Source organism: Symsagittifera roscoffensis, chromosome 7 (assembly GCF_963678635.1).
Source record: "Symsagittifera roscoffensis chromosome 7, txSymRosc1.1, whole genome shotgun sequence".
Lineage (NCBI taxonomy): Eukaryota > Metazoa > Xenacoelomorpha > Acoela > Convolutidae > Symsagittifera > Symsagittifera roscoffensis.
In genome coordinates, this window is record NC_087068.1 from 37,461,748 (window position 1) to 37,487,183 (window position 25,436).

Here is a 25,436-nt window from a genome sequence, read left to right on the forward strand (position 1 = left end):
TGCAGCAAAATATCTGACAGATATGTTTTACTCTTTAGTTTGACAGCATTTCACTTTGGTTTCGATAAAATCTATCTATTATATATTGAAAGCTGGCTTCACTTTTTTAACCATTTTTAAACTTTTTGAGCGTTTTATTTTTGCATGTTTAACAAAAATAAGTTTTCGCGTTTAAGCTATATCCCAAGTTTGAAGCAAGTTTCATTTCAGTGATTATTTCACCAAGTTTGAAACAATTAACCCACTAGATGAATGCTATTAGAGTTCTCCAGGCGTTACTAGTTTGTCCTTCAAATATGAGTACCCAAATGCATGTCTCAGGTCTTCCTCCCCATGTTTCGAGAAAAAAAATCAATTAGCTAGTTTACGAGGTACGCAGATTATTTATGACTTTTGAAATGTTTTTCAAAGAACTCCACAAAGTTATACAAATCAACCCTTTAGTGGGGAGCTGTCAGGATATTCTCAGGCGTTGCAAATCTTGCCTCCAAATATGAATGCTTTCCGAGATATGACGTTTTTATGGTTATTCAAATATCTTCGGTAAACTTAGATTTAGAAAGTTCTCAAAATTTGAAATCCCAGCCCTATAGATGAATGATGTCAAAGTACTCTCATGGGTTGCAAATCTTGTCTCTCAATGTGACTGCTCAAATGCTTTTAGTTTCCGAGATATGTCGTTTTTTGAGATTTTTTCGAAAAATTGATTTAAATTTTTTTTTCAACTCTCGAAATTCACAACCCTATAGCTGGATGCTTCTAGGTTAGTCTCAGAAATTGCAAACTTTGTCTGAAACTTCTAGTGCTAAAATCCTTCTTGTTTTCAAGATATGAAGTTTTTTTTTCAAAAATAACGTTTGTTTTTTTTTCCGTATGTTGTTTAGATATGTTTTCTAGAACTTAGATAAAAAACTTGACTAAAGTCGGATTTCTCAACTCTTCGAGGCGCTGACAGGGTACTCTCAGGCGTTGCGAACTGTGCATCCAGATATGACTGCTGAAATCTTTTTAGTCTCCCAGATATGGCGTGTTTTACGATTATTTCAATAATTTTCAGAAAACAAAGTTCGAATATCTCAACTTAATAGTCAGATACTCTCGAAGTACTCTCGGGGCTGCAAATTTTGCCTCCAAAGGCTGATGCTCAAATGGTTTCCGGGACAAAACGGTTTTTTCAATTGATTTTTTTAAACGTTTCAAAAATCCCAACCCTATAGTTCTCAGTTTTTTTTTTAGTTTCCGAGATATGACGTGTTTATGGTTTTTGCTGAGAAGTTTGGTATCTCAAAGCTTCTAGTTTTTCACAAAATTGATGCAAAATATTTTTGTTTTAAATTGCAGATAAATTACTACAAGTTTTGTTGTCGTTGCGTGACTTAAAGGCCTCCAGTTTTGACTGAAAATTAGATGATATAGAAGATATTAACTTTTCACTGTCATTTCATCGACAGTTGGTCGGCTAATTTTTTTGTACCGCGCGTGATGCGAAAATCCGCCTCGCCCTTGTTAGGAACTTAGATTTATTTCTTATACTGGTTTTCTGAGAATCTTAGTCGCACTGTAGTATCAAAACTTGTTCATTTTCAGAATTAACCCATGCAACTATTGGAATCATACAAAAATACAAATCGTAAATAGCTGAAAATGACTTGAGAGAACAGAGAACCAAATACCCATCCCGTCTGCTCACCCTTCTCCGAAGAAGGGTCACAGACAACATCCGCAAGAGTCGATAGATTGGAGCAATTCCTGCGTGAAATCAAAAATGCCGTCATCGTCTTCGACTCCTGCCTTCTCGACATTTCGAATGGGCGCCATTTTGAGGTCGATAAGAATGGCCCCAGAGAGAGTTCCGAAGTTGCAGAAGAAGCACTGGCTCTTCTTGATTCTGTCAGCCTCTGGACTGGCCACTGCACTCCTGTTTTGTGAGTTACGTCATGTAATCTGCTTATACAGAGCGTGCAATCATACAATATCTGTAGAATTTATGATGCAGAAGATTGTTCAATCAAACGATATAATATTCCTATGACATTGAGAGTAGTACCATTTAGGTCAATCACCGTTTTTTTGTCCTGTAAATCAGCATTTTACTCTGTTTCTAATTGGTAAATGAATGAAATAAAAAACTGCCATAAAGTATCGAATGCACAAAAATGGTTGATAAGCAAATAACCTGGACAATACTACCGTTTGTTAGTCTCTTGAATCACGTTTGTAAATGTCTCTAATTTTCCAAGCTGTGTAACTACAGTCACAGGACAAAAAGTTTCAACCGAGGAAATAAATATTGTTTTGATCAGTTTATCAAAGCGCAAATAACCAAGTAAACTTTATCCCCCTAAATAAATGGGGGGGGGTATAAAGTTTTTTTTATCAGAGACGCCTTTTGACTAGACAAGCATACCTTGCTGAACAGCATGAGAAGTTTGATTTTTGTTGGTACGCTAAGGAGTTTAATTTTATATGGTTCAAAAATGGTTTGAAAAATTCTATTTTATATAGTTTCAAAAAACAAGCGAGAGATTTGAAAACGTTGCGAGGCTCGGTGACAAAATCTAGTTTATTATTTTAGAGTATTTGTGCGCCGATGATTAGCGAACATGTATCAGTAAAAACAAGCTGTTTTGGATCACCAGTCCCTGTGATACATAGGGTTCCGACTAATGTAATGTTATGTTGGTATTTTTGTACGTTGGCATAGACTGCGGTGATATTAAACGTCTGTTTTAATATCACGGGATTATTATGAGTCGATGAACACATAATTCAGACTCTTATATAGGTCGCGGCGGAATGAAAAAAAATTACCTTTGAATCCAGTTTTTTTTGAAATTCAATTAATTTTAGCAAAATAGTGTCAATCATAAAGTGTTCTTGAAATTCAAGCGGCTTTAAAATAGTCTATTTTTTTGAATTTTGAAAATTGAAAATTTTCAAAAAAAAAGTCAAAATTCAGTGTTTTTTCTGTTTATTTGCGTTCATTGACTGTTTTCCAACATCATGTTGGCTGTATTTTGATTGTTAAATTAGCGAGAACGAGTGTCTTGTCATCGACCAAGGACCAGAATTTTAAAAAAAAATATCAATGAACGAACTGAATACACTTATCTAGGTCGATTGTTTTTTGGGGGGGAAGAAGTTAGAAGATTTATCATTTTTGAATTTACATTCAAATTCATTAGCGAAAAGGAAAAGAAAACTACGCTTTCCAATTGCGATAGTACAAAAGGCCCAAAAAAGGTTTCTGGTTTTTTGATTCAAAAATGTGAGGCCCCTAATCTCTTGCTCGATTCTGGTACAATGCAAAAGATTGTTTCCAAGGCTTTTTTTCCGCATTTCACTGTTTTACCAAGTTAGGGTTACATTAGATAAGAGGCATTACTCCTAAATGATTGCAAAGTTTGAGGAATCGGATAGTTTACAATGTGTGGTTACCAAAGATAAATTTTCCAAATGATTGCCCGGAATAAATATATATAAAAAAGGCCTGACTGGAACTTGAAACCCGTATCTTAGGGTACAAAGGCATCCACGTTAACTCTAGGCCAATAGCGAAAAGTTCTCGAAATTGCTAAAATCCACTAATAAAAAGTTTCACAAACTCTTACAAATATGTAACAAAAAGTTGTTTACGGGAAAAAAGTTTAGTTACGGATTAGGAGACACTTGCTCTCGCAAGTGTAACAAAGTTCCGAAAAGAAACAATGACAATGTTTTTTTTTGTATTGCATGTTGAGTTTTATGGAAAAACAGAAGTTAGAGATGAAGTTGAATGCACTTAGTTAAGAGATCGAATATAAAATTACAAAAGATCAAAGTAGCTCGTGTCGGTTACCATTTCATTTAGGTGAAAAAATGGTTGATGATTTCCATTTAGGTAAAAGAAAAATGGTTGAATTATTTATGACCCAGGCAATGTGGGTCGTAATTAATTCACTTTGATCAACAAGCTTTCACTTTTCCAAATTCGGGTCTAAATTAGGTCGACCTTGTAGTCTTTTATCAAAAACTCAACATTTTCATATCAGAATTGTTACGCCAGAATACTTTAACTATATTTTAGAATCAACATTCAATACTGATCGCTAGTTTATGGCTGTATTACTTTGTCGGTCGTTCATACTTAATCCGGAAAATTAAGTCTTTTTATACAAGCGAAATTATGAACCTGTAATCAACCATTTTTTAACCTAAATGGAATGGTAACCGACACGAGCTACTTTGATCTTTTGTAATTTTATATTCGATCTCTTAACTAAATGCATTCAACTTCATCTCTAACTTCTGTTTTTCCCATAAAACTCAACATGCCATACAAAAAAAACATTGTCATTGTTTCTTTTTGGAACCTTGTTACACTTGCGAGAGCAAGTGTCTTGTAATCCGTAACTAGACTTTTTTTCCGTCAACAACTTTTTTTTACACATTTGTAAGAGTTTGTGAAATTTTTTATTAGTGGATTTTAGCAATTTTGAGAACTTTTCGCTTTTGGCCTAGAGTTAACGTGGATGCCTTTGTACCCTAAAATACGGGTTTCAAGTCCCAGTCAGGCCTTTTTTCTTTATTTGTGAATTTGAAAAGAAATTTCTGGAACTGTGTCAGCTTAGATTTCACAACGAGGGATTTTCTTGTGCTGTCAGGAATTTCCATCGTAGAAGCAAGTGTTTTTGGTTTACCTCTGTAATATGTAAAATTAATACCCCTTGCATATTTTCGTTGGTTTTCGGGTAGTTTCTGTTGCAAATTTTCAAAGTTTCAAAAGTTACTTGCTCAATTTTTTCATGACAACAAATTCTTATTGCTTTTGTTTTGTTTTCAGTTCAATAGGCTTCTACTCACTTGTTGTCGACTTAGTGCCCGCTCGGTATATACTGAAAGCTTGTGTATTACTGGTGGTTGTGTTTTTCGACTTTTCATTTTTTTTTCGATTTTGTTATTTCCGCCTCATTTTCTATTGGCTAGCTTTTAATGTTGCACCTGCATTGTATCGCAAGTGATGCGAAGCTCCGCTTCACCTCTGGGTATAAAGTTTTGTTCTACCTTGAGCATATTTTTATGCTTTTATTGTAGGTATTTTAACCCATGTGATACCTTTTTTGGTTGTTAATTAAGTGTCTGTCTTGATGCAATCTGAAGCGGAGCGGGTTTTTTCTTTCAAAAACACAGCCTTGCTCAAAAGCATTATCCTGATATAAATAGACAAGTCCTGATATGGCAAAGTGCAGATTGATGAATGGAAATACCTGATTAGAATGACCTGATTAGAAATAAATTTCTTTTCTCATATATATATTTTTTTGTGCTAACAATTAAGATAAACGGCTAGTGGGCATTTTTGTTCTTTTCATAAGGAGTTTTTATATTTTGCATAAATTAGCATTTCTGGGTTTTTGCATAATTCATTTTTAACAGGATAAATAAATATATTCTTTCTTTTTTTTGATATTGTGCTGTTTATGAGGAAACTTGAACCGCAAAAGAAACCATCTCCAACAAATTATGGTCGAGCGACCGAATAACAACTTCAAATCAATATTTTGAAGTTATCGATTCCTCCAGATCGTTCTAAACAGTTTTACTTGTATAAACAGTAATTTATATTTTGCATAAATTAGCATTTCTGGATTTTTGCATAATTCATTTTTTAACAGGATAAATAAATATATTCTTTCTTTTTTTTTGATATTGTGCTGTTTATGAGGAAACTTGAACCGCAAAAGAAACCATCTCCAACAAATTATGGTCGAGCGACCGAATAACAACTTCAAATCAATATTTTGAAGTTATCGATTCCTCCAGATCGTTCTAAACAGTTTTACTTGTATAAACAGTAATTTATATTTTGCATAAATTAGCATTTCTGGATTTTTGCATAATTCATTTTTTAACAGGATAAATAAATATATTCTTTCTTTTTTTTGATATTGTGCTGTTTATGAGGAAACTTGAACCGCAAAAGAAACCATCTCCAACAAATTATGGTCGAGCGACCGAATAACAACTTCAAATCAAGATTTTGAAGTTATCGACTCCTCCAGATCGTTCTAAACAGTTTTACTTGTCATTTGAAGGAATTTCAACTGTGTCTTAATTAGTTGCAGAGAAAACGACAAAAACGTGAATAAAGTATTCGTTGATTTCTTGTTTGAAAACTGAAAGTTGTATTTTTTCGTAACTGTAACTATGACTTCAAAATAAAACTTATTTCAATACAGCCATGCGGACAATTTATCTTAAAAAGTGATTTATCCCAAAATTTGGTTTTGCTTTACTGCAGATTTGTACCGCAGACGACGTTCACTTGCACTTCAGTCCAGGTCAAAATCAGCAGCTCCGACTGCCGGAGGGAGGAGACCAGTTGGCCACGTGGATCCCCGACGTCCCTCCACTTCTTCGGTCGCATCGGGAGGTAGAAGGCTTGTGAGTAACGAGGAGAGACACCAACATCACCGAGCTAGGAGGGAGAGAAGCAGGATATCGAGAGCGAGCAGCATCGATAGGATGTCCGTGTCATCCGGTAATACTTTTGCTATGTTCCATATCCTGTTTTTTGGCGGCTTTTGGTTCAAGAGCAAAGAATTAACAAGACTGCTCGTATCAGGGCGAAGCCCTGAATGTTCCGACTGCCTTTTAAGGTTTATGGAGCAGTAATAACATTAAAAAATTAAATGTAAGAAAAAATAAAATGAAAAAAAAATTTTTTTTTTCTTAAATTTGAAGTTTTTTTATAAAAATCATCCCCCCACACGCCATACAAAGTACAAAAGGATAGATTTTGCTCCTTGTAACAAACCAATTATGGCGAATAAGCTTCTTTTAACCAATTTGGAACGATTTCTAAGACGGATTAACTCTCCGCTTACGCGTTAATAGCGCGAAATATATCGCGCGTTAATTGTCCCAAATTGGCCAAAATGGCAATCTTTAAACCCCCATAACTTTACGAAAAATGATCACAGGTGAAATATCTTTTCAAATTTGAGCTCAGGACAACAATACCTTTCGAATGATTTAAAAAATTCCGTCAAAAATGGCTAGTTAAAAAGTCGAAATTTGTATGAAGAAAAAAAAACCCACCCCGAGCACAAATATTCCGTTACTTTCGTATCGAAAGTCGGAACAAAAATCAGTTATGCTATATGCAATAAACTTGTTTCTTTTGGCCTGTTGTCTTTGTGAGTGGAAGCCATTATATTCAATTCATATAAAAAGTTTGAGTCATAACCACAGAAATTATAATTTGAAAGGTTTTGAAAGCCTTCATGCTCGCTAGCCGAGCTTGCTGAAAGTAGCGAAAGAAATTATTGTCACGCTAACTGATTGTAATGTTATGAATTGAAATAAATGGCTTTCAATGCAATGTTATCCTAGTGATCTTTGACTTATTTTTTAACGTGAAATGTTAATGTGTCGGCTTTCTGGCCCTTAGGCTTGTTGGTATTACACAAACTGACTGATAAGATGCAATTGTTGTGAAATTGTGGTTTGTTCAGCTCGTTCTAATCGGACGGCGGTGGAAGACTCAGTGCAACTTCTTGGGGAGCTGAACATGAGTCATTACAGTGAAGTTTTGACCACTTTCCAAGCCGATTTGGAGTCGGCACTCTTCCAATATGCTAACAGGTAAACAAACTCAAGCATGCGCAGATTAATTATTCATTTAGAGGGGAAAAGAGTAAAATTGACCGTACTTTTCAATTCGTAGACTTTAGATGATTTCAGTGCCTTTATTAGGCATCATTCGAAATATCCGCTGCAATTGATTACGATATCCAATGCTCAGTCTGGGCTCACGGTTTCATAAGTGCGATTAAATTTAGTGCAAAATAGCTCAGCTGTTTACGGCAACGATAATATAAAGGTTCAAAGAAACCACTGTATTTTCAGAGTTTAAATTAGCCAAATTAGTCTTAATGAGTCAAAATCATGAGTATATTACGGATATCATTATTTGAGACCGTATTTTTACCGCGTTTATGATAAAACCAAAATAGTTATGGCGGCTGAAGTTGATGCTCATAAATTCACCACTTTTATTCGGATTTTTTTCGAGTTATGGACGTAATTAGTACTCTTGTATAGGTCTTGGCTATTTTTTTTGCACAGGAAAAGTCTTAAAATTTATTCACGCGCAATTTTGATTTTTCGTGGTTTGACTTATGATTTCTTTTCAAGTTCAGTGCATTTCCATTGTTAAAAGGAAGGCAAACCCCACTATCGAACATCAAAAGTGTCAAGGTCACGAAAAATGTGATCAACTACTAATTTCGGAATTGAAAATTGATTATCAGATTTCCCAGCGAAATAAAAGTTTTAACTATTGATCCCGTTTTCTCAAATTGAGTTAAAAAGTGTCCATCATGAATTGTTCTACAAATCTACAGAGAGTTTTAAGGCCATCTATTTTTCGAAATTCAAAGTTGAAGTTTTTTTGAACAAATCAAGTGTTTTTTTTTTTCAGTTTCCTTGCGTTCATTACTCTTTTCCAACTGTCAGTTGGCTATGTTTGATTTTTCCAAGTTCATTTTACTTCCTTTAATAGAAGCAAGGCCAACTCCACTATCCAAAAGAAAAATCTAAAGGTCACGAAAAACGTGGTTGACTGTTAATTTCAAAAATGTAATTTGGTTATCATATAACCTAGCGAAATAATTAAGGTAGTTAAAATCATTTAAAAAATTCTAGAAAATTAATTGTTCCAGAAATTGCAAGGCAATTCTTTTTTTTCTCAAAAAATTGAGTTAAAATAATTTAAAAAATTATAGAAAATTAATTGTTCCAGAAATTCCAAGGCCATCTTTTTTTCTCAAAAAATCGAAAATTGAGTTTTTTTTTTAAAAAAAACAGTCAGTTTGTTTTTTCTGTTTACTTGCGTTCATTGACTTTCCCAACTGTCTGTTGGCTATGTTCCTGAAATTCAAAGAGCTTTAAGGCATATACTTTTTCTTTAAAATTCGCAAGTTGAATTTTAAAAAAACAAGTCAGTTTTTTTTCTATTTCTTTACGTTCATTACTTTTTTCCAACTCTCACTTGGCTATGTTTTTATTCGCAGTGAAAATATCGAAATCAATTTTTAGATTTATATTAAGATCATCTTAATGGTTTCCTCGTTTATGTTACAGGAAACAACATGCACCCTCAACAGGATTCTCCAACCTGAACAAACTTGCACCCAGTGGTACTCTAGGGTCCGACGATGTCAACCACAGAGGCGAGAGCGGTTCAGCCGGGGTCAATAGACCACAGTTAGGATCGACACCTGTGAACAGCAAAGAACTTATTTCGAAATTGCAGAAACTGCTGGACTTGGCGAGTGAATTGCACCAGAAGAACGAACTAGATAGGAGTCGAGATTCAATTCAAGGCTAGTTTTAACTTTTACCATTACTACTTTTGTGCTGTCCTCTTCATAACAGCCGCACTTTAAGAAGCGAGGGACTTGGTATTAAATCCTTCGGGAAATTTGCGCAGTAATAAATGATAATATAATAGCCATTTGCTGTGCAAGCTGCAGTGTTCAGACCAATGAAGTCATGAATAGAACAATAAAAAAACTGAAACGCCGTTGATTTTCTGGGCATTTCTAAAAATAAGGCAATATTAGCTTGGGTACGCTTGAAGCGTAAAAAAACGGGAATGATTTAAATGGGAGTGATTATCCATATGACCGCTAAAAATACGTCTGAAAACAAAATAATTCAGACACTGAGATAGCTATTTCTGCTATTTCCTGTTTGAATCCAAATCACAGCGAAAGGGCTTTTATTTGACAAAACTACTCTCGATTCCGTCCGAGCGTTCTACGAGGTGCATGAAGTCGCTTGAAAAAAGCTACCATAGTTCTTTTTGACTTCGTGAAGTGGTGTGAACCAAAGCGTAGTGGGCCTACGATTTGGCGGTTGAAAAAGAGTAAAATACTTGTGTTAATTTTTAGTTAAAAACGTATAAGTTGAAAAGATTGCAATACTTGAATCCAGTAAAATAACTGCTCCAAGCGAAGTTTAAATGAACTGTTCAGATGGCGCCATAATAGAGGAAGACCCGATTGAGGAAACATTGGCGCAATTAGGGTTGAGGTCTACTTCCTACCATGACAACGGACTAGACAGTGAATTGGACGACGACAATTCTTCAACACTCTCTTTCAGATCAGTGGACCAAGACGTGAGTCATTGTTTACACCTTAAGATCTAACTTTGGCTTACAGAATGTTTTTGGCTCTGAACTAAAATATTCATTGTGTAAAGCGAATTGTTACAAAACGGTATCAAAATAATAAGATATTCCAGGCTTATTTTGTTTTTTTGGTGTTTTTTTTACAGAAGTATGCTCCCGAAAATATCTTGCAAATATTTCTCGTATTTGCGTTGCATCTACTTGGGAATTCGAGCCCTAAAACTGTTCCCTGACAACTAGGCACAAAAAGAAGACCCTAAAATTTTGCAAAAACGCGGAAAAGTTTCATTGAATTTTATTACCGTAGATCTTTTTTCATAGGAAGAAAGACAGCTTTTCTAGAGAAAGTTTGGCGTTTTTACAAGAAAAATGAAGTTTTCCAAATTTTTAAGAACTGGGAATCAATTTTTTTTGGACCCTATGAAATACAATCACTTTTCAGTCATGAAAATATAAACTTGCTGCTTCGTCTTGAAGTGTATACTTTTCGACAGTCTAAAAAGGCTTTTGATTGGTTCAAAGTTTTCTGCCATTCGGTCTATCCGCCATGAGTTACTGAAGTCAATGAAAAAGTCATATTGATCTGGAATAATTGCGGAAGGAATGCTTCTTTTTTAATAAGCAGAGGCAGACGCCACATAGATAAAGAAATCTTCAATTTCAATCAGGGGTTTATTTTAGCCAGTCTTATGTTGCGTATTAATCAGATTTCACATACGCATTATGGTGTGATTGCACATTTACATGTGTGTGAAACGTCGAAAGACAGTTTTAAAACAAGAATTAATTCTCCTTGTTATGTTATCATATAGATAATATAGATAGATTAGTATTTAAATAATGTCATGACAATAGAAGTAAATACAACTTAAATCTTTCATAAGTTGACAGAGAGTGAATAGAGCGCATGCTGTTAAGGTTCAAGTGGATTGGCAGGTCGGTAACGACCTTGACCGATAATGGAGTTTAGCACGAAATAGCTAGCACACTGATGACGTCATGTTTAAGACTAAACAACGACGCACCACATTTCCCCCTCTCGGGAAAAGGATTCAAACCGTGTTTGAATTTCTTTACTCTTAAGTACAAAATTAATAAATGCGCTTTTACATATGAAACCGTGAAGGTAGGCAAAGAGATTTATGGAAAATGACTATCATAGATGAAGGTTTGATATGAATTTAAAGATTATGGCGAGAACAAGATACAAAAATTTGTATAATTTCTGGACCAAATGCTGAATTGATAAATGCGAAAGTTTTAATTAGACAAGGTACGATAGTTTGTATGATTTCTGGACCAAATGCTGAATTAGATAAATGCAAAAGTTTCATTTATCTGACCGACATGAAGTTTTACAAATAGAAATTTGGTATAAAGTTTAAAGTTTTAACAAATACAGGGTACAACAGTTTGTATAAGTTCTGGACCAAATGCCGAATTCGATAAATACAAAAGTTTTATCTATCTGATCGACGCGAAGGAAAGTCGGAAGTACTCGTTTTGGGGAAACGAATAAATTTCCTATGTTTTGGGGAATCCTCGGGTATATCAGCCCGAGACTGGCTTGCTTGATTAGTACGATCAGAACCGGACATGACAAAACGGACTTTCTTATCCGGAGAGGCAGGAGTTGACGGAGGCGTAGTTGTTGACTGAGACTGAATGACATTAACTGAGTGTCTAATAGGGCTACCGTAGAATGTAGTTTGCTTTTTGCGTCGAGAAGAAGATCGTGACGAATTTGACGAAGAAGACATATTCCCACCCTGTTCCGAAAGTATGCCGTGACTATCTTGGGTGTTAGAGCCCGATGCCACCAATTTTGATGAAGTTCCTACTTGTGACTTCGAGATTGACGATTCTTCGTCTGAAGAAATGGGAATAAGATCTGAGCCTACTGGGGTCATTATTGGAATTGGCGCCTTTGACTTGATGCTAATAGGAATTTCCGCTCCTGAATTGCCAGACTTAGAGGAAGAGACAATAACTGTAGATTTCGGTTTGACGTTAATACACCTTGGTTTGACGCTAATAGGAGCCTCTGTTCCTGGATTACCCGACGTAGAGGAAGAGACTGTCAAGTCTACCACCGGAGTAGAATGCTGTGGATACGGGATGTTCTGTATACCCGGAGCCTCCGAAGTTGCATCTTCCCTTAATTTTGACGCCACCATTTGACTGCGGGGTGGAGTATGTGAAACTGGCATAGAGGGGAATTTCGAATGAGCAGGCACGTACACTGTTTTCGCTGAAATACGTTGCCTGGAACCCGATCGTTTGAGAGGCCTATTGTCTTCCGATGATGATGTTGAAGATGGCACGTTTGGGCGTTTCTTCCCTTTCTTCACAGGAGTTAATTGTTTTCCTGAAAAACTTAGAGGGGTTGATTTATAATAACTTTCCCTTTATCAGAAATATATGTGGAATCAGTGATCCGCACGATTTTGCCCTTATAAGGTTTGAAAAGTTCTCTGCCAGACTTCCTATTTAGAAATTTCCGAAAAATTTCGACCTTATTTGGTTCGTTCAATACTAAATAGTCCAAATTACGTTTTGGCAACGAAGGCGAATTTGTTCCGTTGGCATTTGGTTCCGGAATCTGAGGGTACCAGCAGACAAGTTCGAACGAAGAGTGGCTGCGAGGATTTGATTTCTCTCCGTCAGGGTCTTCAGGGCTTTGACCCCCTCCTGATGTGTTAGAGACTTTTTAAATGACAACCACTGGTTTGCGGATTGTGCCAAGCTCTCCAGTGCACGGTAGTGGGGTGTATCCGCTACTGAATCTGTGGTTCCACCAAAATGTGGAGACACCGTCGGGCTTGATTGTCCTTTCTTGACGACTTTGATTCTGGGGCGACTATCGCACTGCTCCCGTCGCTGCTCTGGTGTGAGCAAGTCCCGTTCCAAACGTTGGTTGTCTAAATGAATTTCCGACGTTAACCGATCAGCCGCTATAGATAGCTCCGTATTCGGAGGACGACCAAAATGAAGTTCAAACGGGGAGACCCCGGTAACTGAATTTTTTGTAACCCGGATATCTTCAATAATATTCCTAAGGGTATCCTGAACATTAGAGAAATCCGAACTTAACCGAGAGGCGCCCAAACGACGCTTAATTGTTTGTATCGACCGTTCGACTAAACCACAGCCACGATGGTCCCCCACCGGACAAAAATATTGTACAATATTTTTCTCTAGACAAAAATTTTGCACTAATTTATTTTTAAAACCGGAGTACTGGTCTGTTTTAATGGATCTGGGGATACTGTGCTGTTGAATGTATGACTTGAGAAACTTAATGATCTTCCGTCCTCCCGTGGAACGCGTAATCATAGCCGACGGATATTTTGAATAACGGTCGATTGCGACCAAGATATAAATACTATTACCAAATGAGTCAAGTAGAGGGCCTGCGTAATCAAGTTGCAGCTCTTCATTAGGACCCGATAAAAGAGGTAACGGCTTGGATGAATTAAATGATACGTTCGCTTTCTAATTCTTACCAAACTTTGTGCACTGAGGACAATCTTTGCACAGTTGTATAATGTCCCGATGCATTCGGGGCCACCAGATGTATTGTGCTGCGTCAACCATTGCTAACTGACCCGCATGCGATCTATGGAGTCGAGATAACAAAGGTTTGCGTAGACACATGGGAATAGCGATCCTATTATCCACCACAACACAGCCATCAACTACCGCTGCACAATGCCAAAATGATTTAATATAGGAGTCGATACGGCAAAATCCTTCGTAATCCCGGTTGATAATTGCTCGTTTCATGAGGCTTAAACTGGCATCTTCATCCGTGAGCTCCGATAATACATCTGAGTCCAGAATTCCCACCAGTCCAGTTAACGATTTCTGGTCCGCAGCGACCACTGGTGACTTTAAGATCTCGAGACTGTTGACTGACTGAGATTGTTGTTTTGGTATCCTGCCCCGTTTGGATCTGAAATTCGCTAGAATACGGGCGTATTGACTCCTTAGTTCTACTCCTCGTTGAACTGTTGTAGATCTTCTGGGTCGAACAGTCCCCGCGCGAAACCGCGGCCTGGCTCTATCTGAGGAGAACCAATGTTGAGTGACCGGCAGATACTGATTTAACAACTGCTCGAAACTGTCGTTTGTGTTGTTGGTACTTGTGTTGGGATTCATTGCAGTCTGAAAGTGAAAAACACTCAAAATAATTTCACTCCAACCAATCCGATATGTTGAAATCAAGACAAAAAAATTGATTATTAATGCCAACAGATGACAACCGCTCACTGCCAAAGTAATAATCCACAATGAAATTAGAAATGGCAGATAAATTGTGATCCATGCTGAGAAAGTGGCAAAATTCGGCATGTTAATACTTGACGCTGATTGGCTAGAATATGAGCCAACACTTTGGACGCCCTCTAGCGGAGAAGAAATCGATGGATTAGAGAAGTTATTTTGACTAATGGCGAACATTTTGTCGCCCTCTAGCGGATAGAAACTTTCCGATGTAGATTGAATGTCTTGAAATAAGACGCCCTCTACCGGTATATTTCCAAACTTGTTCGTTGCAACAAGTGAACTATTGATATCGGGACAATTGATCCGAGATTGACAATTTCCCAATAACTCAACTAGGTTAATTTGATCTGGTACGACAAAATCCTGACTTATCTCCACGTTATTGGATAACTCCTCAGATGAAGTATGATGCTTGGCCCAACCGTCCAAGAATTCACATGCATCAAAGAATCGACTAATGCATTTGACAACATATTGTTCGTCAAAACTACTCGGTCGTGGAGCTTCAAATGTTGGGAAACGAGATAAGTAATCCACGATTCCTAGCTTACAGCCGGAGATATGGAAAATATCGAAGTCGAAAGGTAATAACCTATCAGCCCATCTAGTTAAACGTGACTGATACGTTTTGTTTCCACGGTTCGTCTTTAATGCAGATATGATTGCTTTATGATCAGTTAGAATCACGAAATGATTCCCTAACAAATATGTTCGGAAATGCTCACACGACCATACAATTGCTAGGAGTTCTAATTCATTGGTACTATATTTCTTCTCCTGATCGTTTAGAAAACGTGATGCAAAAGCAATTGGCACCCAAACATCCTCCTCTATCTCCTGTTCTAATGCTGCACCCAGACCACTATGACTAGCGTCACATTTCACCCGCGAGTTCCGACTTTGGTCATAGTGATACATTTTTGTTATGTTCGCGATCAGCTGCAAGATGTTGCGAAACGCCATTTGCTGACATTCCCCCCACTCAAATTTGCTTTTATTACCTGCCGTCAGTGACGGGCGTAATTGGTCGGAATGGACCTGAAGATTCGGTAAAAACCGTTGTAGATGGTTGAGTATGCCCATGAATGAACGGAGTTGTTTGAGTGTCCTTGGTGGTTCCAGAGCGAGTACTGCCTCTATCTTAGAACGTTTCGGTCTGTATCCTTCTGAATCAATATCGTATCCTAACCAAGATAATTGATTTAAGGAAAACTCGCATTTCGAAAGTTTCATAGCAAAACCTTCTTTATCCAGACGACTTATCACCTTGTCTACAAGAATATTATGATCCTCGACTGAGCCCTTCGAAACAATCAGAATATCATCAAGGAAACAAAATACTCCTGACAGACCCTGGAGAGTATTGTCCATCGCTTTTTGGAATTCCTTTGGCATGTCCGTAAGACCATAAAACCCCGTCTTGAACCGATACGTACCAGTTTGTTCTCCGCAGACGATATTAAAATTGCAATGTCGGCTAATTTCCTCACTGAGCGGAATCTGGCTGAAGGCATATTTTAAATCTAAGGACGTAAACCAAACATCTCCTGAAATATCCGACGTAATTATCTGGGCGGCTGAGTCCAATAGTTCTAACAAATTTGGCATTTGGTAATGATTCTTATGAATTTGTTCATTCATAGGTTTAGCATCCATAGCTAATTTCACAGAACCATCTTTCTTCGCCGTAATTACTATCGGAGAGATGAAATATTCACTGGTACATTTATTCAATTTAACCACGTGCCCTTCATGAATGAGTTTTTGAATTTCCTGACCAACTTTATCTTGAATATGTACCGGCACTCTCCTTCCCTTTTCTTGAATTGGGACGAGTGGAGACTTGAACGTAGAGAATACTTTGTGGTTTTTAGCTTTGCCAATTCTATTGAACACCCGATGGAACTTCTGGTGAAAGTGAGATTTCCATGAATCCGATGTTAAATTCGGGTTTGATTGGGAAACTTCTCCCACCAAAGGACGATCTGGCCTGACTTGCGTTGTTCTTACTCCCAATTGTGGTTGCAAATCCAAACCCAGTAAACAACGTGTTCGATTTTCTGATATGAGGAATTTTGCAGACTTGATATGCCATCCCAAAGATGATACATCCACAATCAACGTACCCATCAATTCAATTTTCTTCCGATTATAGTCAACGTAAACTGTATCAATTGGACTTTCTTGAACCGTGAAGAACTTGGCTGAAGGAACCGTTTTTATAAAATAGTCTGCTGTCTTTTTATTCACGAAGGAGGCTGGACTCCCAGTATCCACTGTTGCCTTGAAAAACGTCTTACCACAACGTAGTGTAATCTGGATGGAACGTAACTTGCCCGCGGCTGCATTTACCACCTCCAACTTTTTCACTGATTTAATTGGGAGACTTGGTTTCACAGCTGCTACAGATAAAACAGTGAATTCCGACTCACTATCGGACGTGATGAAATTACATGTTTCTTCCACTGTCTCATCTGACTCAGCTTCCACGTTCGCTACCTTCTTAGAATTACAGCATTTGGCAAAGTGACCCTTTTTGTTACAATTCCTGCAAGTAACATTTCTGGCTGGACAACTCTGCTTGTGGTTTGGTGAGAATCTGTTACCACAGAAATAACATGACTTCGATTTCTCGTTGATCTCCTTCTTCTTACCATTCTGGGCCCGATTAATCCTGTCTGAAAGTTTCTTACCCTGGACAGAGAAGGTGGGTTCCTGTTTTATCCGGGAATTCTGACCCATAGTAGCACCTGCCTGGGAATAATTGCCCGACGACGACGAACTCCCGAGTTGCCTTTGCAAGTCGGTTGCCGTCTGTGCTCCCTTTTCTTGCGGTAAAGCTGATTTCAGAGAATCCTCCGGAGTGGCACCTGGATGAATGCATAATTCTCTCTGAATATCCTTATATCTCATTTTGGCAATGAAGATATCTCTGACGACTTCCTTTTCTTGATCAATTGTCCATCCACACAGGGCGGCTTGTCCCGTCAATCGTAAATAGAATGCTTCCAAACTTTCTCGGTCTGAATGTACCGCGTTGTAGATTTGCATACGTTCAATGATGAAATTTTTCTCCTTTTTGAATAGGAGAACACAGAATTCATGGAATTCCCGAAACGTTAATTCACTCAGATCTGCATGAGGATAACTTTGGAGGAATCTTTTCCTCCCTTCTGAGCCGAGCGAGAAAAATAAGCGAGATTTAACACGTTGTTCAACCTCGAAATAATACACTCCTGGTGCAACTCGGGGACCTTTCGCCCGGCGCTCTTCATTCATTTCTGTGACTTTCCGGACTGCTGCGTCATTACGTGCAATACGACTTGCGATTGCTGCAGCATCTTCATCCGCCCCTACAACTTCTGGCTTTGGAGCAGGATCGTCGTGTACGACACCCGGCGGTTTTAATAACTCTCGTGGATCGCATCTCTCTCTTAGAGTAATTGCCAAGTTGAATTGACCTATCCACGAGTCCCAGCTATGTGGTGGGTCCGCAGTTGGTTTATGCCAAAATACGGATACGCCCAACAGGTCAGTTCGATCCTCGGAGGTCGAAACTGCTGGCTGCGCCATGTGAAACGTCGAAAGACAGTTTTAAAACAAGAATTAATTCTCCTTGTTATGTTATCATATAGATAATATAGATAGATTAGTATTTAAATAATGTCATGACAATAGAAGTAAATACAACTTAAATCTTTCATAAGTTGACAGAGAGTGAATAGAGCGCATGCTGTTAAGGTTCAAGTGGATTGGCAGGTCGGTAACGACCTTGACCGATAATGGAGTTTAGCACGAAATAGCTAGCACACTGATGACGTCATGTTTAAGACTAAACAACGACGCACCACAATGTGAAATATTTTCTTCGAAAGCTGAAATGCAACGATGAAAGCAAGCACTCAGCTAATTGAATGTTATTCAATCTATCCTTCCCAATGAATGATGGGTTCGTGTTTCACATCTCAATATCGACTCTGATACCCGTCTGCTAATTTGTTCATCTGACTTAGATCGATAAAGGAATCGATAGCTCAACTTCAAAGAGCGAGTGAATAAGAATGAGCCATTGGGCAATCTCTTTTTGCCGAAAGACTGAATAATTGAGTTGTTTTGAGCAATCAGATTTCACTATCCAAAAATCAACAGAAAACGAAAATTTCAGTCAGACTTTTAGACAGTCTAAAAAGGCCTTTGATTGGTTCAAAGTGTTCTGCCATTCGGTCCTTCTGCAATAAGAGTAATCACCATGGCAGTAAATTTAAGCAGACGTTTGATACCATATACAATTATACAATTGCTAGTACCAATCATACTGTTATTGATTGTATTGCTACTTCCTCCGCCGTCTGACGTCATCTATTTTTATCTCTCTTTTCCTCTTCTTCGTGCTCCCATCTCTCCAGGCCAGTTTAGCTAATGAATTAGATATGAAGAATACCTGGCTGTTCAAGCGAACAAAAAGTAGTGCGATTTTTCTGTAGCTTCTCATTACTTCACTTTTTCATTGGGATCAATTCAGCGGGAAATAAATTAGATTTTTTTTGACGAACATCAGGTAATTAGATAGGGTCGAGTCAGGTATCATATCCAAGTCGATTTCGTTGTGATTGGAACTTCAGAAAAGATTGGAAAAAATTATTGTGTCGAGACAAAATAATTCAAACTGTGCTAATTGGACTTATTTTCACAAGCAATCTAGTGAGTGTAGTGAATAGTTTGAATCTCCTTTTTTTTCCGAAATCGCTAATAGAAGTGCTAATTTGGTGGCAGTTTTGCTTTAATCGCGATCTATACCATTGGAAACTTCATAGCATCTGTTCTCTGCTTTATTGGTGGCCATTGTTAGTAAACTTGTAAGGGCCCAATGGGCAGATGCGAGGACGTGAGACTTCTAATCTCAATGTTGGAGATTCGAATCCGTTTATTATTTAAAGCTGACTTCTTACCATTTTTTTTTCATTTTAGCTGTTTTTGTCGTAATCTCATGTATTTGCAGCTTTGCCTCTGTGTTGAAACAAAGGAACGGGCGTTGGTGCTTTTTTTTCCAAAACGATTCGACTACCTAAAAGAAAGCTCGTATGGGGTCAAGTATGCTATCAGATTAAAAGCTCATATGGGTTCAAGTAGGGTATCAGATTAAAGCGCTGTCAGCTGTGTTTCAGATTTCAAAATCAAATTGTCTCAAGGTCGAGAAAAACTGGTCAGCTTTTTTGATTTTCAGATCAACTTGATTTCATTGAATTTGAACAACCTACTTACGTTTTTTTCACGTATTTATTGATAAATTTTTATCTCATTCTTGCGGTTTTATTTCATTTAGTTGTCATCTACTAAAAAAAATTCAGTGAGTAATTGAGAAATGAATCAACAGGATTTTTTTTCCAATGGGTTGAAAAGTGCAAGAGTCGATGAACGTAGTTCAGACACTTATACAGGTCGCGATGATTTTTTAAGTTTTTTTTTAGGAAAAATTGTTCAGGCTCAAATTGTTTTTCCGGTTTGGGTTCTGATTTCTTTTTCAGTTAAGTTCCTTTCCTTTGTTAAAAAGAATGCAAGCTCCACTATCGAGCAGTGAAAGTGCAAAAGTCACGAAAAACGTGATCGACCTCCATTTGCGAAAATGGCAATAAGTTATCAGATTTTCCAGCGAAACAAAGTTTTTACCTTGTGATCCGATTTTCTCAAGTTGGGTAATGGCTCTTTGAATTGCTAGAAAGATTTATGATTGGTGCTTTTTTGATAACATTAACCCAACTCTTTCTAGCAATTCAAAGAGGTTAAAGGACATCAATTTTTTTGAAGTTCGAAAGTTCAACAAAGTCAGTGTATTTTTTTCTGTTTTCTTGCGTTCATTACTCTTTTCCATCTGTCAGTTGGCTCTGTTTTTTTAAACTCAAATTCATCTCCCAGCTTACAGTAGTTTGCGCTCTTCAACTTCATTTGCCAGCTTTAGGTAGTTTGCGCTCTTTTAGCAATAGTTCGCTTTTTTTCGCCAATCGATGTGCTGCATGAAATAACTTTATTTTGAAGTTTCATGGCTTCAATGTCCTAAGGTTTCAAAGTTTCATCGCTTGAACAGCTCTTGCTTAGAAAGCTTGAGAAAACTTCCGTCAATCGATCTGTTCTCTTAAGTAGCTCGACATATTTCAAAATTTCTTTGCTTCAAAAAAGTTTCAGTTTTATCGCTAACCGATTCGTTTTATGAAATTGAAGTTTTTCAAAGTTTCATCACTTGAAAAGCTTGCTTCGAATAACGTAAACTTTTGATGATCTGATTCTCTCTGAAATTACATGGAAGATTGCAAAGTTCCTTGACTTGGTTACTTGGCTGGAAAAACTTGAATGTTTCTCCAACTACTTCGCTCATTTAAAATATTGAAATAGCTTGAAATATTTCAAAATTTCATCGCTTAATTGGTTTGCCTTCAAAACTTTATTTTTTTGCCAACCGATTCGCTCTACGGGAATTCGATTTATTTCATAGTTTCATTGCTTCAATAGCATGCTTAGAAAATGCGATGTTTTTGCTGCCCTTTTCTCTCTATGAATTAACTCGAATTGTTTCAAGGTTCTAGCGCTTGATAAGTTTGCATAGAAAGACTTTTCGTGAACCGCTTAGCTATGTGATATAACTTGAAATAGTTCGAGTTTAATTTTAAGGTTTTTTGAACCGATTTGCTCTATGAAAAATCTGACATACTTCAAAGTTTTAGCATTTGAGTAGCGTGCTAAAAAATGCAAGCCGATTCACGCAATACAGCGTTTCAAAATTTTTGCATTCACGCAACGAGATAACATTAAAAAATTCAAAGATCTTGGCTTTAATTGGTTGCTAAAAATCCGTTAATGTTTGCGAAACGAGTCTTGGTATAGTCTTAACAATTCTGTTTCATCGCTCGTCTAATTTGTTTTAGGCTTACTGCTTGCTGATAAAGCTTTAACTTCATGCGAATCGGTTCACTATGAAATAATTTTGAATTATTTCAAAAGTTTCATCGCTTGAAAAATAATTTTGCGAATCGCTTTAAGGTATGACCTATTACAAAGATTTTAATCACTTGAAAGATTTGCTCAGAAAAGATTTGAAAATTGGTTCAAGCTGAAATACCATGAAGTATTTCAAAATTACATAGCTTGCATGAATAGCTTGCCTCGATAAAGTTAAAAACATGCAAACAGATTAACTATATGGAATCACTCAAGTTCCACTTGAATAGCTTGCTGATTGCTCAATACAAAAAATATTTTCCAAGCTGATTGATTAATTGAGACCGGCTTGCCAGTCTCCTTGAACCGAATGTCTTCTAGTCGAAGCGCACAATTAAGAGTCTTTTCTGTTCATTATTATGCGTTGATCTGCAGGCTCAAACGCTACGCTTATCTTGAGTTCGCAAAGGTCAAAAAATTTTAAGTTTTTGTAAGATTTATACCTGTATATTGATTCAATCCTTAAAACTATTAAAGTTCCTGAAGAATTAGTTTTCAATTCCTATTTGTTCGAATGCTAAAATACGCATTTTTGGCCGACCGACCCTTAAATTTTTCTAGAGGCGCCTTCGGAGCCAATATATTCTAACTTTAAGGGGGAGCGCCCGCCAAAAAACGCGATTTTTTTGGCAAAATGTCCAGAAAGTGCCCTAAAATGGCTTTTTTACCTGTTTTTTTTTTAATTTGCCTGTGGCGCAGAAATATTGGTCTATCTACAGTCTTTATAGTGCTTTAAGAAAGCTCGGAAAATTAATTTGGTTGACCCAAAAAAAGGTCAAAATTTTCGAAATTTTTTTTTGAAAATCCGCCCCCCACCTTCGAGAAAATCTTAGATCCGCCCCTGAAAACACGTAAGGTTGTTTGATGGAGGGTGCCGAAATTCTAGACGACAGTCGAATTCTAAGTTAGGCAGTTTTTGCCTGCATTGTTTTCCCTATATTTTATGCTTTTTATGTATTCAGTTTGACATCTTTATTTTACGAAGTGTGTTTTTAATTGTAGATCATTTTCTTAACCAACTTGAGTATCATGGAAATGCAGAAATAGTCAGTTCATATAGCATCATCACGGCATTTGCGTGCGCCATTTTTTAAAACAGAATTTTGTCTTGTCGAAACGCTTTGTTGAGAGTCTCGTTCAAAAAATGTTACGCTTCATTCCATTCTGCAGCCTTATACGCTCTGCTAGTCTGGAATTTGGAAAACGAAAAAGAAAAGAAGGTTTCATCATAAGATATTAATAAGTGAAACTTGATTCAAGCCGTAAAGTTTGAATTGAATTTTAAATATTTAAAATCTGATAGCAGAAAAATGGAATTGATTCATATTTCAATTTATTCGTTTTTTCAATTTCAGTTGAATTTATTTTTTTTGTTTTAGTGGTTTATAATTTTTCTGCCAATCGGCCTTCGTCAATTTGATTCAATAAGTGTACCACTTTTATTTGATTTCCTCCCACACTTACCATCAAAGCCCACGCTCAAGTATTTTATGTTCGCTTTCAAATTCCCCTTGAGCTGCTTCTTTGATTCAAAATTGGTTCATATTACCAAGCTCTTCCAGCTTCGATTTCTTGTTCTTTCATTTTTATCCCCTTTTTTGTGTCTTGAGACTATCGGATTTAGGATTGGTAATTGAATTTCAAGAGGAGGGGTTATTGGAGTTTCTCAGTGTGTACTAGGCAGAATGGAGTAGGAAGTGAAGTAGAGCTTTTAATGTTTTTTTTTTGATGATATGCTCCCAAAATAACATTAATTGTTCAGTGATCGGATGCTGAGTTTGAAAATTGCATCCTCAAATTTCTGATTATAAATAAATGTCATCTCTGATTAAGACCAATTTTTAATCTGATGTTATTTGCGACAGAGGATTGTTGTCTATATGAGATTGTGCCTTCTGCTTTACGTACAAAACGCAATTGTTTTTCAGTATTCATGAGATTAAACATGGTAATTCTCATTCAGCCCTGCGAGGATTAAGCAGGCGAAGTAAGCGTTGTGTCTCCACATACGCGGCACTAATTGTGGCATAACGTGCCTTCTATTTGCCCCGATGAAGGAGCTATACTATTGCTGCTGCATATACAGTCGTACAGTTTTCAGCCATTGTTTGATTTCAAGCAGAACGGTAGAAAAGCAGATGGAATACAACCTAAAGCGCATTAATTTTCTCTCTTCCTTTTTCTAAAATATGTTTCATATTCTCGAACAGAAATTGCTTCTATTTTTTGATGTTTGGCTGTTTTTTTTTTAAATCTCAAAACTAGATTTCAATATCTATTTATTAACAATGTAGTTTGAAATCCTCAATAAAGCTCAAAAAAGACCAAGTTGTTTTTACTACCAAGTTTTGATAAAATCATCAAATAAATCTATATTTAGCATGCGGATTTGTTTTTCATAATATTTTCGGACCAGGTATGAGGCTGTTGTACGATGTTTGTTTTTAATTTCCCTAATTGCTATGACTGGAGCAAGCACTGCCCGTTGTGTCGTGTCCATCTGATGTGTGTGATGTGTATTCTTCGTAAACTGAGATGAGAGATAGGATTTAACGTAGCAACGGATTGGGAGAAAGAGAGATATAAATTGAGTTGAAAAAATTGTGCGCGACGTAAGACATTTTGTGCAATTTTAGCATTTTTGCAATAATCTCGCTGGATGACCTGATTTTGTTGGCTGGCTCTGAAGAGCTTTTCTGTTCCGTGGTAACAATAAACCCACCACTCTGAGAATAATTTCTACCTCTAATTTTAATTACGCCAAAATCCCCCACAAATGCAACTACAAACCTCTACCGTACTGTTACTGTTCAACCATCTCCGAAAAAGTAGTCAGTTTACGCTGCTTCCTGCATCGCACAAGCATAACGAAATTGTTATATTTAATTTTGTTCTTCTTATTCGCAAGGGTTAACTGCCAACCAATTTGAAGATGCTGAAAAACTACTGAAAGAAGGGATATATTTTACTACTCCAATTTGCAAATTGCAGTTCTCGCAGTAATTGTCACTTTTTTCCTGTTTTCTTTTTATGACCTGATGTGGAGATGTTTCTTTAAAATTGGAGATGTTTCTTTAGTTTTTCTATCTTTTCCTAAAAACTGCAGCAAATTGATTTCGGTTTTTAATCGTCGATGGTCAAATTGAAAGATAACATCAGTTAGTTATAATTTTACCCTCCGGAAAATGAGAGCGCTTTATTTGTTCAGCCGGCGTGAATTAGATTTACACAATGAAGATGAGCTTACAAACTCATTATTTCGAATTCATTTGAATATTCATTTAAATTTATCCTACTTACAGTGATTATATTTCGCGTTGATTTTTAGAATCAAGTTAAAAAGACGTGTTTGATTTTTGCTGTAATATATTATTGAAGATAATTAATCCGAAACTTATGAATTAAGTGTTTTAATAAAGTTTATTCGCGAAAGCTACAGACGGTTCCTAAACACGTTGTGGCAATGGGAAACACAGTTATTCGTTTTGACCATTTGCAGTTCCCGACGTCCCCGTTTGGCTCGGATGCAGAGAACGCAGACAGAGGTCAGCAAAGTACAGCGAGTGCCTCCAACACTTTCAGCAGATTACCCAACAGCCTCATCAGCAAAATACCCTTCATGAATGGAGGACCATCCACATCAGCCACAAACACAAAAATGACACGGACCACGACTGCTAACAAGTGAGAATATGCTAATTTGGTTATACTAAAACAAATTCTTTTCTTCAGTTTAAATGGTTACGCTTATCTCTCTTATCGGTTTTATTCCCACATCTTACGTCGTTTAAAGCTTAAAAAAGATATTATAGGTCACTGCGGGGGGGGGGGGGATTTCCAGCATAACGGTCGTCTACCCATATTATTTTGACTGCTTCTTTAGCGTTGATTAGTATTGTGCTAATAATAATAATTCGTTACTGGTTATTGTGTTTGTCGACAGTTTACCTAAAATTGAAATTCATTCGAAATAAACGTG

General features: G+C 37.0%; 2 protein-coding genes across 3 annotated transcripts in view; both read left to right on the top strand.

The window, feature by feature from the left end:
- The window catches only part of LOC134850964 (ataxin-3-like), a 197,501-nt gene that overhangs the window by 150,191 nt on the left and 21,874 nt on the right, over window positions 1-25,436 (top strand). The window lies entirely within an intron of this gene.
- LOC134850960 (uncharacterized) overlaps window positions 1,592-25,436 on the top strand; it is a 35,891-nt gene continuing 12,046 nt past the window's right edge. For both annotated transcript variants that reach the window (XM_063866793.1, XM_063866794.1), the window contains exons 1-6: window positions 1,592-1,925; window positions 6,281-6,520; window positions 7,497-7,626; window positions 9,127-9,368; window positions 10,023-10,168; window positions 24,957-25,141. In XM_063866793.1, the coding sequence (XP_063722863.1) occupies window positions 1,766-1,925; window positions 6,281-6,520; window positions 7,497-7,626; window positions 9,127-9,368; window positions 10,023-10,168; window positions 24,957-25,141 (1,103 nt within the window). In that variant the 5' untranslated portion in view covers window positions 1,592-1,765. The remainder of the gene's footprint in view (window positions 1,926-6,280; window positions 6,521-7,496; window positions 7,627-9,126; window positions 9,369-10,022; window positions 10,169-24,956; window positions 25,142-25,436) is intronic.